This window comes from Bufo gargarizans, chromosome 2 (genome assembly GCF_014858855.1).
Source record: "Bufo gargarizans isolate SCDJY-AF-19 chromosome 2, ASM1485885v1, whole genome shotgun sequence".
In the NCBI taxonomy this organism is placed as follows: Eukaryota; Metazoa; Chordata; class Amphibia; order Anura; family Bufonidae; genus Bufo; species Bufo gargarizans.
Window position 1 is genome coordinate 79,220,751 of NC_058081.1, and position 13,817 is coordinate 79,234,567.

At 51.0% G+C, this 13,817-nt stretch overlaps 1 protein-coding gene across 1 annotated transcript in view; it reads left to right on the forward strand.

Moving 5' to 3' along the window:
* Nucleotides 1-13,817, forward strand: part of GPAT2 (glycerol-3-phosphate acyltransferase 2, mitochondrial) — a 189,234-nt gene that overhangs the window by 88,024 nt on the left and 87,393 nt on the right. The window contains exons 4-8 of the mRNA XM_044277008.1: nt 3,111-3,242; nt 3,758-3,871; nt 3,962-4,035; nt 6,807-6,917; nt 7,290-7,421. Coding sequence (XP_044132943.1) covers nt 3,111-3,242; nt 3,758-3,871; nt 3,962-4,035; nt 6,807-6,917; nt 7,290-7,421 — 563 coding nt within the window. The remainder of the gene's footprint in view (nt 1-3,110; nt 3,243-3,757; nt 3,872-3,961; nt 4,036-6,806; nt 6,918-7,289; nt 7,422-13,817) is intronic.

Below are 13,817 nucleotides of genomic sequence, written 5' to 3' on the forward strand. Positions count from 1 at the left end.
GAGGATTCTTCTCAGACTGGTACATTCATGAGAAGAATAACACTAAAAAGTAGAAACCTTTGTGTGACCTTACTTTGGCCTTCTGAAGACATACAAAATTGTAACTATAGTCGAGCATGGCTCTTAAAGGCAATGCACATTCATCTTGACTAGAATGAATTGGATATCAATGCATTTACCTATGAAAAGGCACAACAGGGTGGAGTGTTGCACGTACACTAGAGGCTGTGTTCTTTACTGTACGGCTCCCTTTCAGGTGGAGTGTTGCACGAGCACTGGATGCTGTGGCCTCTGTGTAGCTCTCTTCGTGGGTGGAGTATTTGCATTAGCCGTAAGTTCTATGTCTACAGCTGTGGAGTCCCCTTCTCGGATGCAGTGCTTGCGCTCACCCTTAGAGATGACATGGCACCCGTGTTGTTTCCTTCCTTACATGATACAGTTGCACGGGGTTGCGAATCTATGGTTTCTACCACATTAGCTGCTCCTCCACACCATGCTTCGGACCTGTCCTTGGAGGCGTTGGCTCCTACCGCCTGCCCTACTATAGAGGGCCCTCCATGTTGTTACCCAGTGTGGTGATTGGTGTGGGGGTGTGTATATATACTTATGTATATTCCTTCTCAGCTGGATCTGCTCGTTTTATGCTACCGGCGGATGCCGTGGCTCGGGCAGGTGTTGTCTTTGTGCTGGCACTTTGTGCCATGGCTGACAAGTCCATTCCTTTCTGACGGCACGAGTCATGTCTGTTACTTTCATCATCGGATCAGGTATTTACAGTAGTGTCAGGTTTTTACAATAGCATGGAATACTGTAGCTGATGGGTCCCCCACTTCTTTTGTGTGCGCTAGTACGGAGTTCTTAAGCTGGCATAACCCCCTTCTTTTCTGTGGCACATGTCTACTGCATTGTTCCCATCACGAGTGGGACATTGGATCTAACAGTTGATGCTGTGAAAGCTTCAGCATTGTGCCTCTTAGAAATTTGAGCAATGGCTCTGACATCTTCTGCTGTAGAGGAACATACCTATTCAGCACACAAACTGTGAGTTGACTACATTTCTCCTCTCACGAGTTGGAACGGTCGTTCTGTCTCTTGATGTCACCGCTAATAGATAATCGTTGTTGGAATGCAATGCCCTTTCTGTTTATGCCCTTCTACAAGGAGTTGTACACGCTCAAGCTACTATTTTTGTCTACCTGACCAGTATCCACATTCATTGGGTATCACTGCTGTGGAGGTGCCACTCTTCTCCTTTTAACAGGTTTTTCTTTGGTACGTTTGTGGTGTTGGTCTTCGACGTCGCACTTCCCTTCAGGCGTAGTATTTCTCCTATCTCTAGCCACATTATCCCCTTCAGGGTCGCTCCACTATAGCGGGAGATGGATTTTTTACGAGTCCACGCACCACCGTTGTTTCTGGTGTCCGTATTGCTTCTCCTTATTGTCAATGTATTTGTTCTTTAGCCTACTGTTCGCTTTGGACGGTCCAGGCAGTTTTGTCCGTGGGGGTTCTCTCGTTAGGGACCTTACGAGGAGCCTCTGTGGCTCTAGGGGCATTCGCCCACCTTGTCCGTAGGGAGTTTTTTTATTTTTTAGCAGAGCTGTACGCGGCGTGGTGCTTTTCCCCTGTCTTTGCTCCGCTTTCTCAGTCTGCCTAGCGCAAGTAATGGTATTGGCCTGGATCCGGAGTCAGTCTTGTCTTTATCCAGTGACGGAAATTCGTGTGACTGTACTCATACACGACATTTCTCTCCGCAGCATGGCTGGGGTGTTCCTGATCCTCGAGGACACTGTTTTACCTCCCAGACTACTTATCGTTCACGTGTGGTTTTCTTCTGGTCAGTGCCACCGATGGTTTCCCATGGGTGTTTTGATCTCCTGTGCCTATCTCTATCTCTGTTTCTTAATCCACCTGGGTGGTCGTTCCAGGACTGGTCTTCTGCCATTTGCTTGATGCTTTCATGGCGGATTTCCAAGTTCTCCTCTGTTGAAATATCCCTTCCTGGTACCTACACATTAGGTGAGGTTTTGTCTGGGTCTACCTGTCCCTAGGCTTGGCCAGGTCTTGTACGTGCCTGGATAACATGGATCTATTTCTATTGGATAAACCCCCCCTCGGTTTTCTGTGGGGTCTGAGGTCATGCATGGTTGTCCAATCTGGTCATCCAAGGCGGTTCTGTGGTTCTAAATTTCCTGAGGTACCTTCCGGGCTTCATTTTCAGTCATCAAAACTGCTTGTCCTGCTTGTGGCTATTCGGTGATGCTATCCACATCTTCTGAAGTATCTCCAGCCCTTTGGCTTCGTTTGACTGAGCTTTTCCTCTTCTGCCCAGCCTGTCGCTGCATGTTATACGCTTTCTGGCTGTCCCACCAGTTCATGCTCTTCCAGGCCTATTCAGGGTTCCTGTGCAGCCTTTCCCTACATTCCGTGAGGGATCTTATGGCCAGCCTTAGATTGGTTCTAGTCTTTTGTTCCCTCCCCATGTTACTGCTTCGGAACGTCCCACCATCCTGTGTCCCCCAATGATACGAGCGAGAAAACAAGATTTTTGTGGACTCGCCTGTAAAATCTCTTTCTCGCTGAGTTCATTGGGGGACACAGCTCCCACTCTTTGTTTGTTCTCTAATTTTGTCGCAGGTGACGGCGGTTTTTTAACTGGTGGGGTCCTCCTTTATGGGTTTGGACCCACTGGTTGTTGTACTGTTATTTCATTTCTGATTTCCTCTCCTTCTACTGCTTGTGCACAAACTGGTATGCTCTCTCCAGGCTGATAGGGGGTATAGCCGGCGGGGGGAGCCAACACTTTTTAGCCTAGTGTCGCCTCCTAGTGGCAGCAGCAGCTATACCCACAGTCCTGTGTCCCCCAATGAACTCAGCGAGGAAGAGATTTTACAGTCCACAAAAATCAGTTTTATTTTTCTACCCATCGTCTCTTGTAGGGGCTCGTTTTTTGTGGGATGAGGTGACCGTTTGATCGGTACCATTTTGAGGTACATATAACTTTTTGGTCGCTTGTTATTGCACTTTTTGTGAGGCAAGGTAAACAAAAAACTGCTGTTTTTGCACAGTTTTTCTTTCTTTCTTTACGGGTATCCTCTAGTCTTCTCTAGATGGCAAGCCCCGATGCCTCTGCAAGGCATCAGGCTGCCTTCTCAGCCATCGAGTCCCCGTCACCGCAGCACGGAGACCAGATGAAGATGTGGAGGGAGCCCTTACCCTTCACAAGCCCCATGTATGCCACGGTAAGCGGTGACCATAGCATACAAGGGGTTAATACGCCGGCATCAGTATATTCACTGATGCCGGCATATACAGCAGGGGCTCGGCCAGGCCTATGCCACTGATTGGGCGGGAACCCCCACGGTCCTCTGCACCCGCCAGAGCAGGGCGCTGTACCTGTGCGAGTCTGGGACTCGAGTCACTTCCTGCATCACCGTTCAGATAAGGTGCTGGTATCCTACAGGTTAAGTGCTGACAGCAGGGGAACAAGGGGCAATAGGAAAATAAACAACGGCTATCTGGACTCCCTATCTGTAGTAGTATTCATGAATTACTGCAGAAGGTTAAACCAGCACTGTGCTTCAGTTCCTTAGGGTTGTCCCTGTGCGGCGAAAACAGTGAAGGAGATGAACCATTGCAACAGCATAGAGGCACCCTCACTCTCCGGCCCGGTGGGGATCCCAGACGATGTGGTGATAAGCCATTGCTTTTTTAATATAGGAAAATTATTTTTAACCTTCTTTCCAAATCTTCTTAGAGTCTGTTCTGTCCCTCTGGATTTGGGCTGAAGATAGGATCAGTACATCCTTTCCAAGGGCTGTTTCGACCATTTGTGGGGCAGCCCTGTCAGTCCTGTAATCCAAACAGTTTGGTAAGTGTCAAAACACGATTTCTGAGTTTCCATAATGTGCTGTTCACTTTTTTCCCGTGTAATTTACAGCAACGTCTATTTTACGTGCAGATGAACTTCTTCTATAAGAGACACACAGAGATGAAATTTCGCAACGCCTTGCATATAACAGAGGAGGACACTCGGTGCAGTATATGCTGTTTATCTATTGAATTCGCACAGAAGTAGTTAACATGGCTTTCCAGATTTTAGGTTGGGGCTGCATGGCAACCTTGGCCACAAGTTTTTATTGCGCGATGTGTGTTGGGGCCAAAGTCGCTGTGTAAGCCCAGTCTTAAAGAGCCTCTCTCAGTATGGTAGAGTTGATCGTGCTAGGTCTTTTCTATAATGAAGGCCCAAATTTATGTAAATTACCAGAGGGCTGGCCATAGGGCTGGGAGCACCTCTAGAGCAACGTCCTCTGTGCTCTCTGTACTTCCCCCACCCCTTTGAGTGAGAGGGCTAGACATCTCGTTCAGACCTCTATTTTCGCAGCAGTGCCTCGGCACCTGCTCAATGGATCTGATGAGCTCAAAAAGCAGAGCTCATCAGATCCACTGCGCAGGCGCAGAGTCAAAGAGATAACTCGGTGCTTGCACTGTGGATCTACTCCTGCTTCCCAAGCTCAGGAAGCAGCATCTGATTTACCGTTCAAGAGCTGAGACACTGAGCCTCGGTGCTGCCACAAGAACAAAGGACTGGGCGAGATGTCCAGCCATATCACTCAAAGGGGGAGTACAGTAAGCACAGGGGGCATTGTGCTAGAGGTCTGACCAGCCCCCTGGTGCTCCAACTAGGGGATTTACATAAATATAAAAATTTATATATCTTGGCCATTATTAACCCTTTATGAAAAAGTTTTTTCTCAGCATGATCAACCCTACCAGTCATGTTACCTGGTGTAATGGGGTTGATAATGCTGACAGAGGCTCTTTAATGTTGAAGGCTTATCCTAAGGATTAGTTATCAGTAAATGAATACTGATGGTTGTTAGGAAAATAAAGGGGTTGCAGTACTCTCTGGTGGACCGCCACCCCTTCGCCATAGTACCCAACTCGGTACCACCAGTGTGCCTGTGTGTGACCCGATTCCCTTGAATGGAGATGATCTGCAGTGTCTGACACAACCCATAAACCCATATCCTGGAAAACCTTTCTACGATCATCCATACATCCAGTCATATTATGTGACCACATGTGTCTAATGTACTCTTGGCACTTTTATGTTGCCTGTCGTTTTAGAATTTTTTATGATTGCATTTTGGGCTAAAAAAAACTTTTTTAAAGTTGGTCTTTATTAAAAAAAAGTTAATGTTCAGCTGTTTTTGAGATACATGGTTAAATAAATCAGTCTACTTAGTTCCATCAGCTGACAGCTCATGTGATGCCTTATATCTGATCTCCTGACCTCAGAAAAATTATTTATAGCCTGAAATCAGTAAAATACAATTATAAAAAAAATTGCAACAAAGGTGCCCATGGCCTTTAACTCTTTAAAGGGCTTCTGTCACCCCCCATTTAGCAATTTTCAGTATCGGACATTAGCTATTTGATAATGTCAGTTGAGTCCATATATATCACTGTTACCTCTCTCTGTGCGGTAATTTCTTAAAAAATCTTACTTTTATAGTATGCTAATTACTTCACTACCAGCAAGTTTGGCGGTTACTTGCTGGTAGCCGCCGCATCCTAGGACTATAAACACGCCCCCTCCTCCACTTGATAGACAGGGCCAGCGAGCGCTCTCCTCCTCCCGCTGGCCCTGTCTGCCCATGAAATCCCGCGCCTGCGCTGTACCGGTCCCCATTCGGCGCAGGCGCTTTGAGAGAAGGAGCGGGCAAGCGAGCGTCCTTCTCTCAGAGCGCCTGCGCCGAATGAGGACCGGTACGGCGCAGGCGTGGGATTTCATGGGCAGACAGGGCCAGTGGGAGGTGGAGAGCGCTCACTGGCCCTGTCTATCAAGTGGAGGAGGGGGCGTGTTTATAGTCCTAGGATGCGGCGGCTACCAGCAAGTAACCGCCCAACTTGCTGGTAGTGAAGTAATTAGCATACTATAAAAGTACGATTTTTTAATAAATTACCGCACAGAGAGAGGTAACAGTGATATATATGGACTCAACTGACATTAGCAAATAGCTAAAGTCCGATACCGAAAATTGCTAAATGGGGGGTGACAGAAGCCCTTTAAGAACAGTCACCTACCACGCAGGGCTCTTCTCCATTTGAAATTGCCAGACTTCTGTGTCCAACAAAACCATAGTATTAAAGTGGCATTGTCACTTCAGCAAGTGGCATTTTTATGTAGATGCAATTAATACAAGGCACTTACTAATGTATTGCACTTGTCCATAATGCTTCCTTTGCTGGCTGGAATCCTGTTATCATTACATTATACACTGCTCGTTTTCCATGGTTACAGCCCACTCTGTAATCCAGCAGCGGTGGCCGTATTTGGACACTATAGCAAAAAGCACTAGCCTCGGTGCACTCCCATAGTCCTGGCCACTAGAAAGCCCAGTGTTTTATCTTATAGTGTGCAAGCACTGCCTCCGCTGCTAAATTGCAGGATGGTCATAACCATGGTAACGAGCGGTGTATAATGTGATGAAAAAATGAATCCAGCCAGCAAAGGAGGCAATATGGACAATCACAATACATTAGTAAGTGCCTTGTATTATCATGATAAATGCTATTTGCTAAAGTGAGACAAACTCTTTAAGGCAGTTGCATCTGTGGCTTCTTCTTTCGTCATTTAGTGGCCATCTTATGGATCTTTTTCTGGAAATATAAAAACATGGTGTTTACCATTAAGTTTTTTCAGGCTTTGTTAGTGGTCAGCCAATATGGTGTTTTACAGGGCAGGTAGTTGATGCAGGTATCTTCTCCATTTTCTAAATTTTTCTTTTCCTCATGTGAAGGTATCGTGGCTGGTTAGTCCGGAGATTATGTCATGTCCTGTTTGTATGGGAAAGGCCAGCAGGTCAAGACCTGTCCGTAGAATGGTCAGAGAAGATATGGAAACATCCCAGGTTATTGCATTATCATTTACTTGCCTTTGAATGAAAAATCTCAGTTTTTATGCAGATGCTCTTAATTATCTCAGTTAACGGTTTTCTCCTACACAACCCCTAACCCGAACTTCTGTGAAGAAGTCCGGATTCGGGTCTGGGTACCAAACATGCCGATTTTTCTCAAAATGAGCTCTGGAAGATCGTGTTTTGTCAATGTCTACATTTTTATAGCCGTGAACTGCGTGATCTTGGTTTATAGCAATCCCACTAACCAAAAGTAGTATTTTCCTTCAATAATTTAACAGTTTATACTTATTTAATACATTTTGGCTTATTTCCTGAATGACCTTATTCAGATATCTGTCATTTTTCATATGTGTCGCATCATAGAATTCAATCAGCTATAAAGAAAGAAAAAGACGATAATGATAAACCTACTGTTTCTGCAAGTAGTGAAAGCCGTAAGGAGGTGCTGAGGAATTTGGAACACATTCAGAAGCCTCTGTCTCCGAGGTTGTTAAGGTAATTGACAAATTACTGTATTTTCCCCTCCATAAGATGCACCTAGGATTTAGAGGGAAAAAAACATTTCATCAGACCTCAGATCAGACTACCAATCTTCATCAGATCTCAGATCAGACTACCAATCTTCATCAGATCTCAGATCAAACTACCAATCTTCATCAGATCTCAGATCAGACTACCAATCTTCATCAGATCTCAGATCAGACTACCAATCTTCATCAGATCTCAGATCAGACTACCAATCTTCATCAGATCTCAGATCAGACTACCAATCTTCATCAGATCTCAGATCAGACTACCAATCCTCATCAGATCTCAGATCAGACTACCAATCTTCATCAGATCTCAGATCAGACTACCAATCTTCATCAGATCTCAGATCAGACTACCAATCTTCATCAGATCTCAGATCAGACTACCAATCTTCATCAGATCTCAGATCAGACTACCAGTCTTCATCAGATCTCAGATCAGACCCCTATTCTGATCAGAACTCATATCAGAACCCCAGTTCTGATATGAGTTCTGATCAGAATAGGGGTCTTTACCAGACCCCCAAATCAGATCCCGATTCCTCATCAGACCTCAGATGAGACATAAATAAAAGAACTTACCTTTCTCGCCCATTTTCCTTGGGGGACACAGACCTTGGGTATAGCTCAGCTCCCTAGGAGGCGTGACACTAAGTAAAACTGTTAAGCCCCTCCTCCATCAGCTATACCCTCAGCCTGGAGATAGAGGCTACCAGTTTTAGCTTAGTGTCCAAGGAGGCAACTGCAGGGCTGTTTTCTCCTTGATATTTTATTTTTCTAATTTTGTTATTAACTTTTTCCTAGGGATACCAGATACGCATGGACCTCTCTGCTCTCCCGGGGTTGAGCTGCGCCAGTGCCAACTTATCTGCACTGCTGCCTCCCCCACAGAAGCAATAGGAGGATCTGGGCAGCAATGGCTCCCCTACATCCCGCCAGCTAGGGGGTCGCCCGCACGCCAAGCCCCTCTCCCAGCTTCCTGCCACTGCGGTGCCAGTGGCTGAAGGGGCGACCCTGCTGGAAGGAACTGAGGGTGAAGACGTCGTTCGGTGAGATGGCTATTCCAGCCCATACCCCGTCCCTATTTGCAGCACCTACCCCTCTGGGTAAGGGGGGCACCCGTGGTCGCTTATTCTGAGCGCTCAAGCAGACCCTCCCCAGCTCCCCTCAGGTTATCCTCAGCAGGGGGGCCGCCTTCCTCCACGCCGTTCCCCCCACGCTGCTTTCTTCAGCCCGGCATTCTCTCTCCCTCTCTCCCTTCCCGCCGCCGCCCGCTCCGTTCCGATCGGGGGGCGGGGCTTATGCCCGACATGGGCAGATCGCGGCGGAGCTCGTTTCTCGGCGGAGCAGGGGACTTGGTGGCAGAAGGTCACCCACCTGGGCAAATCGCCGCACTCTAGGGGCCTGCGGGCCCTTTATTTTCTGGCATCTGGCTTCTTCTTAGCCCTGAGAGCATTTTCGGCAGCAGGGGGCGTGGCTTACGCGTGCGTGCGTCATGTTGGGGGCGGAGCAAGCTCTGGAGGGGGCGGAGCTTGTTTCCCCGCGATTCTGCTGAGATTTCCCGCGCTTCCTCACTCCTGACAGGAAGCTGAGACACGGTGGGGGACTCTAAACTCCTGTGTACATCGCTCGGCTTCTGTGGGCGCTATCTGCTGGCTCACTGCTGTTGCTGCTCTCTGCTGCTGCTGATCTGCTCCATCTCTACTCCTGACGTTCTTCTGTGGCACTGGTAGGACAGTTAACCCTCTCCTAACCCTCCTGGTCATAGCTGCTATAACCCTTTGTGGTCTCTATATTAGAGTACAACCACCTTTCAGCATGTCAGATCCCACGGGTGCCCCCAAACCCTGGTACCATGCCTGTACCGCCTGTAAGGAACTTTTTCCGCGTGGGCAATCTGAGCCGCATTGCCTTGCATGTCAGGCCCCGGTGCAGGGCCCGCTTCCCGCTGCGACCCCCGGTGCCTCTGAACCCCCTGACTGGGCTAGGTCTCTGTCTCAGGCAGTGGAAAGCCTTACACACGTAGTGGGCCGTCTCGTGGATAGACCGCCTCTCCCGCAGGCTGCCACAATCCCTGTCGCACCCGCTGGGACTACCGTTTCTGCCGCCCCCACTGGTTCCCTGCCTCCCAGCGAATCTTCCAGGGCCCGGCATACTCAGAAACGTTCAAGGGTTGAGCGCACATCTTCTCCAGATGCTTCGCTCTCTCCGCCATGCGTACGAGCTTAGTCAAGTCTATCCTCTCAAAGGGATACGCTTTCTGAGGGTGAACTGGCGGATTCGGAAGTGGACATGGATTCGGAGCTTCCGTCCAAATTGGCATCCGCGGTGGGGCATCTTATCGCTAGCATCCGTGATACCTTTCAGATACACGATGACCCCCCCAGCTCCGAACAGGCCGGCGTGTCCTTCTCCGCCCCAGACAGGCCTCCAAGGTTCTTCCCATACACGCTGATTTTTCTTCTGTGGTATCCAAGGCTTGGACCCGGCCTAACGTCCGCTTTATTACACCCAAAAAGCTGGACATTTGCTATCCCTTTCCAGCGGATTCTGTGACCACGTGGACATCCCCGCCTAAGGTTGATCCTCCCGTGGCTCGCCTGTCCAAAAGCACTACTATTCCGGTACAGGACGGATCTTCCCTCCAGTCGTTGAGGACCGTCGTACGGAATCCCTCTCCAAGGCCATATTTACTGCCTCTGGTTCGGCCCTTAGACCGGTCTTTGCCTCCGCCTGGGTTGGTAAAGCGGTCTCTGAATGGGGTTTGCAACTGGAACGGGAGTTAGGGTCGGACGTCCCTGTTCAGGACCTCCGTTCCTTAGCCCAACTAATTGTTCAGGCCGAAAAATTCGTCTGTGAGGCCTCCCTTGATGCGGGTGCCCTCATTGCCCGTTCCTCTGCCCTGGCAGTTTCTGTCAGGAGGGAACTCTGGCTGAAGGTTTCGGCGGCGGACGCCGCTTCCAAACGCTCTTTGGCCGGCCTACCATTTACGGGTTCCCGCCTGTTCGGGACCCGTCTGGACGAACTTATATCAGAGGCCACGGGTGGGAAGAGTACTCACCTCCCCCAGTCCAGGCCAAAGGGCGCCCCCCGTGGTCGCGCTGGTTCGTCCCGGTTTCGGTCCTTTCGCAAGACCACCGGGTCTAGACCCGCGGCCAGTTCTTCTTCCTCTGGCCCAGCCCAGGATAGACGCAAGAAGCCGTTTTTTCGGACGCAACCTACCTGGCGCAAGTCCCAGCCTGCACGGGCTCCCACAGGCCAGCAGCCCTCTTCCTGAAGGTGCGCCCCCACCCACCCGGGTGGGGGGCCGCCTTCTCCTGTTCAGGAACGTATGGCGGGCCCACATCTCAGACGCATGGGCGCTCGAGATTGTATCTTGCGGATACAAGATCGAATTTGCGTCCATTCCGCCAGACCGTTTCTTCCGATCCCGTCCTCCGCGGGATCCCGTATGAGCGGCCGCCTTCTTCGCGGCCATTCGCTCTCTAATGGACAAGGTTGTCGTCGCCCCCGTACCTCCGACGGAAAGGTTCAGGGGGTTCTACTCGAACCTCTTTGTGGTTCCCAAGAAGGAAGGCTCAGTGCGACCGATCTTGGACCTAAAACGCCTGAACCGTTTTCTCCGACTGCAGAGATTCCGGATGGAGTCTCTCAGGTCCGCAGTGGCCTCCCTGGAAAGAGGGGATTTCATGGTTTCGATCGACATTCAGGATGCATACCTCCACGTTCCGGTTGCTCCGTGTCATCACCGCTTCCTGCGCTTCGCGGTGGGGGACGATCACTTCCAATTCGTCGCCCTTCCCTTTGGTCTGGCGACGGCTCCTCGGGTGTTCACCAAGGTCCTGGCCCCTGTCTTGGCCCTTCTACGTTCAAGAAGTGTTTTTCTTCTCCCGTACTTGGACGACATCCTGGTCAAGGCACCCTCCTTCTCTCAGGCATCTGGCAGTGTGGAACTCACCCTGGAGACCCTGACGCGGTTCGGTTGGGTTATCAACCACCCCAAGTCTTCCCTTATCCCCTCCAGACGGCTGATCTTCCTGGGGATGCTCCTGGATACAGAGTTGGCGGAGGTCCGCCTCCCGTCGGACAAGTGTCTGGCCCTTCGCGGGTCGGTTCACAGTCTCCTCCGTCATCACCGCCCTTCCCTCAGATCCAGCATGCGGTTGTTGGGAAAGATGGTTGCCTGTTTCGAAGCGGTGCCGTTCGCACAATTCCGATCCCGCACCTTTCAGAGGGCAATTCTGTCGGCCTGGGACAAATCACCGGGGAGTCTGGACAGGACCTTTCTTCTGCCTACCCTGGCTCGGGCTTCCCTCAGCTGGTGGTTGCATATCCCTCTAAGGGGGAAGTCCTTCCTCCCACTGAACTGGCTGGTGATTACCACCGATGCCAGCTTACGGGGGTGGGGGGGTCCAGGGCGTTTGGTCTCTATCGGAGTCCAGACTTCCAATCAATATTCTGGAACTGAGGGCGATTCTTCTGTCCCTCAGACACTGGACCCATCTACTGAAGGGCCACCCTGTTCGGATCCAATCGGACAATGCCACGGCTGTGGCATACATAAACCATCAGGGAGGCACTCGCAGCGATGCAAGAGGTGACCCTCATTCTCCTCTGGGCGGAGACGCACGTGCCGGCCTTATCCGCGATTTACATCCCGGGGGTGGACAACTGGGCGGCGGATTTCCTCAGCCGGTCCACCATCGACCTGGGAGAATGGTCCCTGCACCCAGAGGTGTTCGAAGCCCTTTGTCTTCGCTGGGGTCGCCCCGACGTGGACCTCATGGCTTCCAAATTCAACCACAAGGTCCCCCTATACCTGGCCAGGGCACGGGACCCGAAGGCTTACGGCGCCGACGCGCTCGTCCTTCCGTGGCGCGAATTCTCCCTTCTGTACGTCTTTCCTCCTTTTCCCCTCCTGCCACGGGTTCTTCGGAGGATCGCGGCAGAAGGCGTTCCCGCGATTTTAATCGCCCCGGATTGGCCCCGCCGGTCTTGGTACGCCGACCTAATGTTGCTGTTGGCAGACGCACCGTGGCCACTGCCCTCCAGGGAAGACCTTCTCTCTCAGGGACCGATCTTCCACGAGCATTTAGGCTCGCTACGTTTGACGGCGTGGCTATTGAGACCGCAGTCTTAACGCGACGGGGTTTCTCCGCGGACGTAATCCGCACCATGATCCGTGCTCGTATGCCCGTATCCTCTAGGATCTACTATCGGGTTTGGAGGTCCTATCTGGGGTTCTGTGAGTCCCGGAGCATCCCTCCTCTCCGATTCTCCCTTCCCACACTCCTGTCCTTCCTCCAGTCGGGTCTGGACCTGGGGCTGGGCCTCAGTTCTCTGAAGGGACAGATTTCGGCGCTGTCTATTCTTCTCCAGCGTCCCCTGGCCCCTCTAGGGCCCATTAAGACCTTCTTACAAGGGGTGGCTCACTCTGTTCCGCCGTACCGCCCTCCAGTTCCTTCCTGGGACCTGAATGTGGTGCTCTCGGCGCTCCAATCCGCCCCCTTCGAGCCTTTACGGGAAGTCTCCCTTCGTCTTCTGTCCTGCAAGGTCATCTTTCTTGTGGCCATCACGTCTCTCCGACGGGTGTCGGAGTTAGCGGCTCTTTCTTGCTCCGACCCTTTCCTGGTCTTCCACCAGGATAAGGTTGTGCTTCGGCCTGTCCCGACCTTCCTGCCAAAGGTGGTTTCCGCCTTTCACATCAATGAGGACATCGTCCTTCCGTCGCTCTGTCCCTCTCCTTCCCACCCCAGAGAACGGGAACTGCACCGTCTGGATGTGGTCAGGGCGTTGAGGATTTACTTGGAGGTCACCGGATCCTTTCGGCGCACGGACTCCCTGTTTTTGGTTCCGGAGGGTTCGCGCAAGGGTTTGGCGGTCTCCAAGGTGGCTATTGCCCGTTTCATTAAACTGGCGGTGTCTGAGGCTTATCGAGCCAAGGGCAGAGCTCCGCCTTTCGGCATCACTGCTCATTCCACCAGAGCAGTCGGTGCTTCCTGGGCGCAGAGGCATCGGGCCTCGGCTGCACAGTTGTGCAAGGCAGCCACTTGGTCCTCTCTGCACACTTTCACAAAGTTCTATAGAGTGCATACGCATGCATCAGCGGATGCTGCTTTGGGCCACCTGGTTTTGCAGGCAGCGGTTTCCTGATGCTCTGGTGGTGTTCCGCCTTGGGTTTGTGGTCCCTCCCTTCTTGGACTGCTCTTGAACGTCCCAAGGTCTGTGTCCCCCAAGGAAAATGGGCGAGAAAAGGAGATTTTTGTATAACTTACCAGTTAAATCTCTTTCTCGCTCTTCCTTGGGGGACACAGCACCCACCCTTCTGTGTTTGGTTACAGGGTTATGGTTTGGCGCCCCG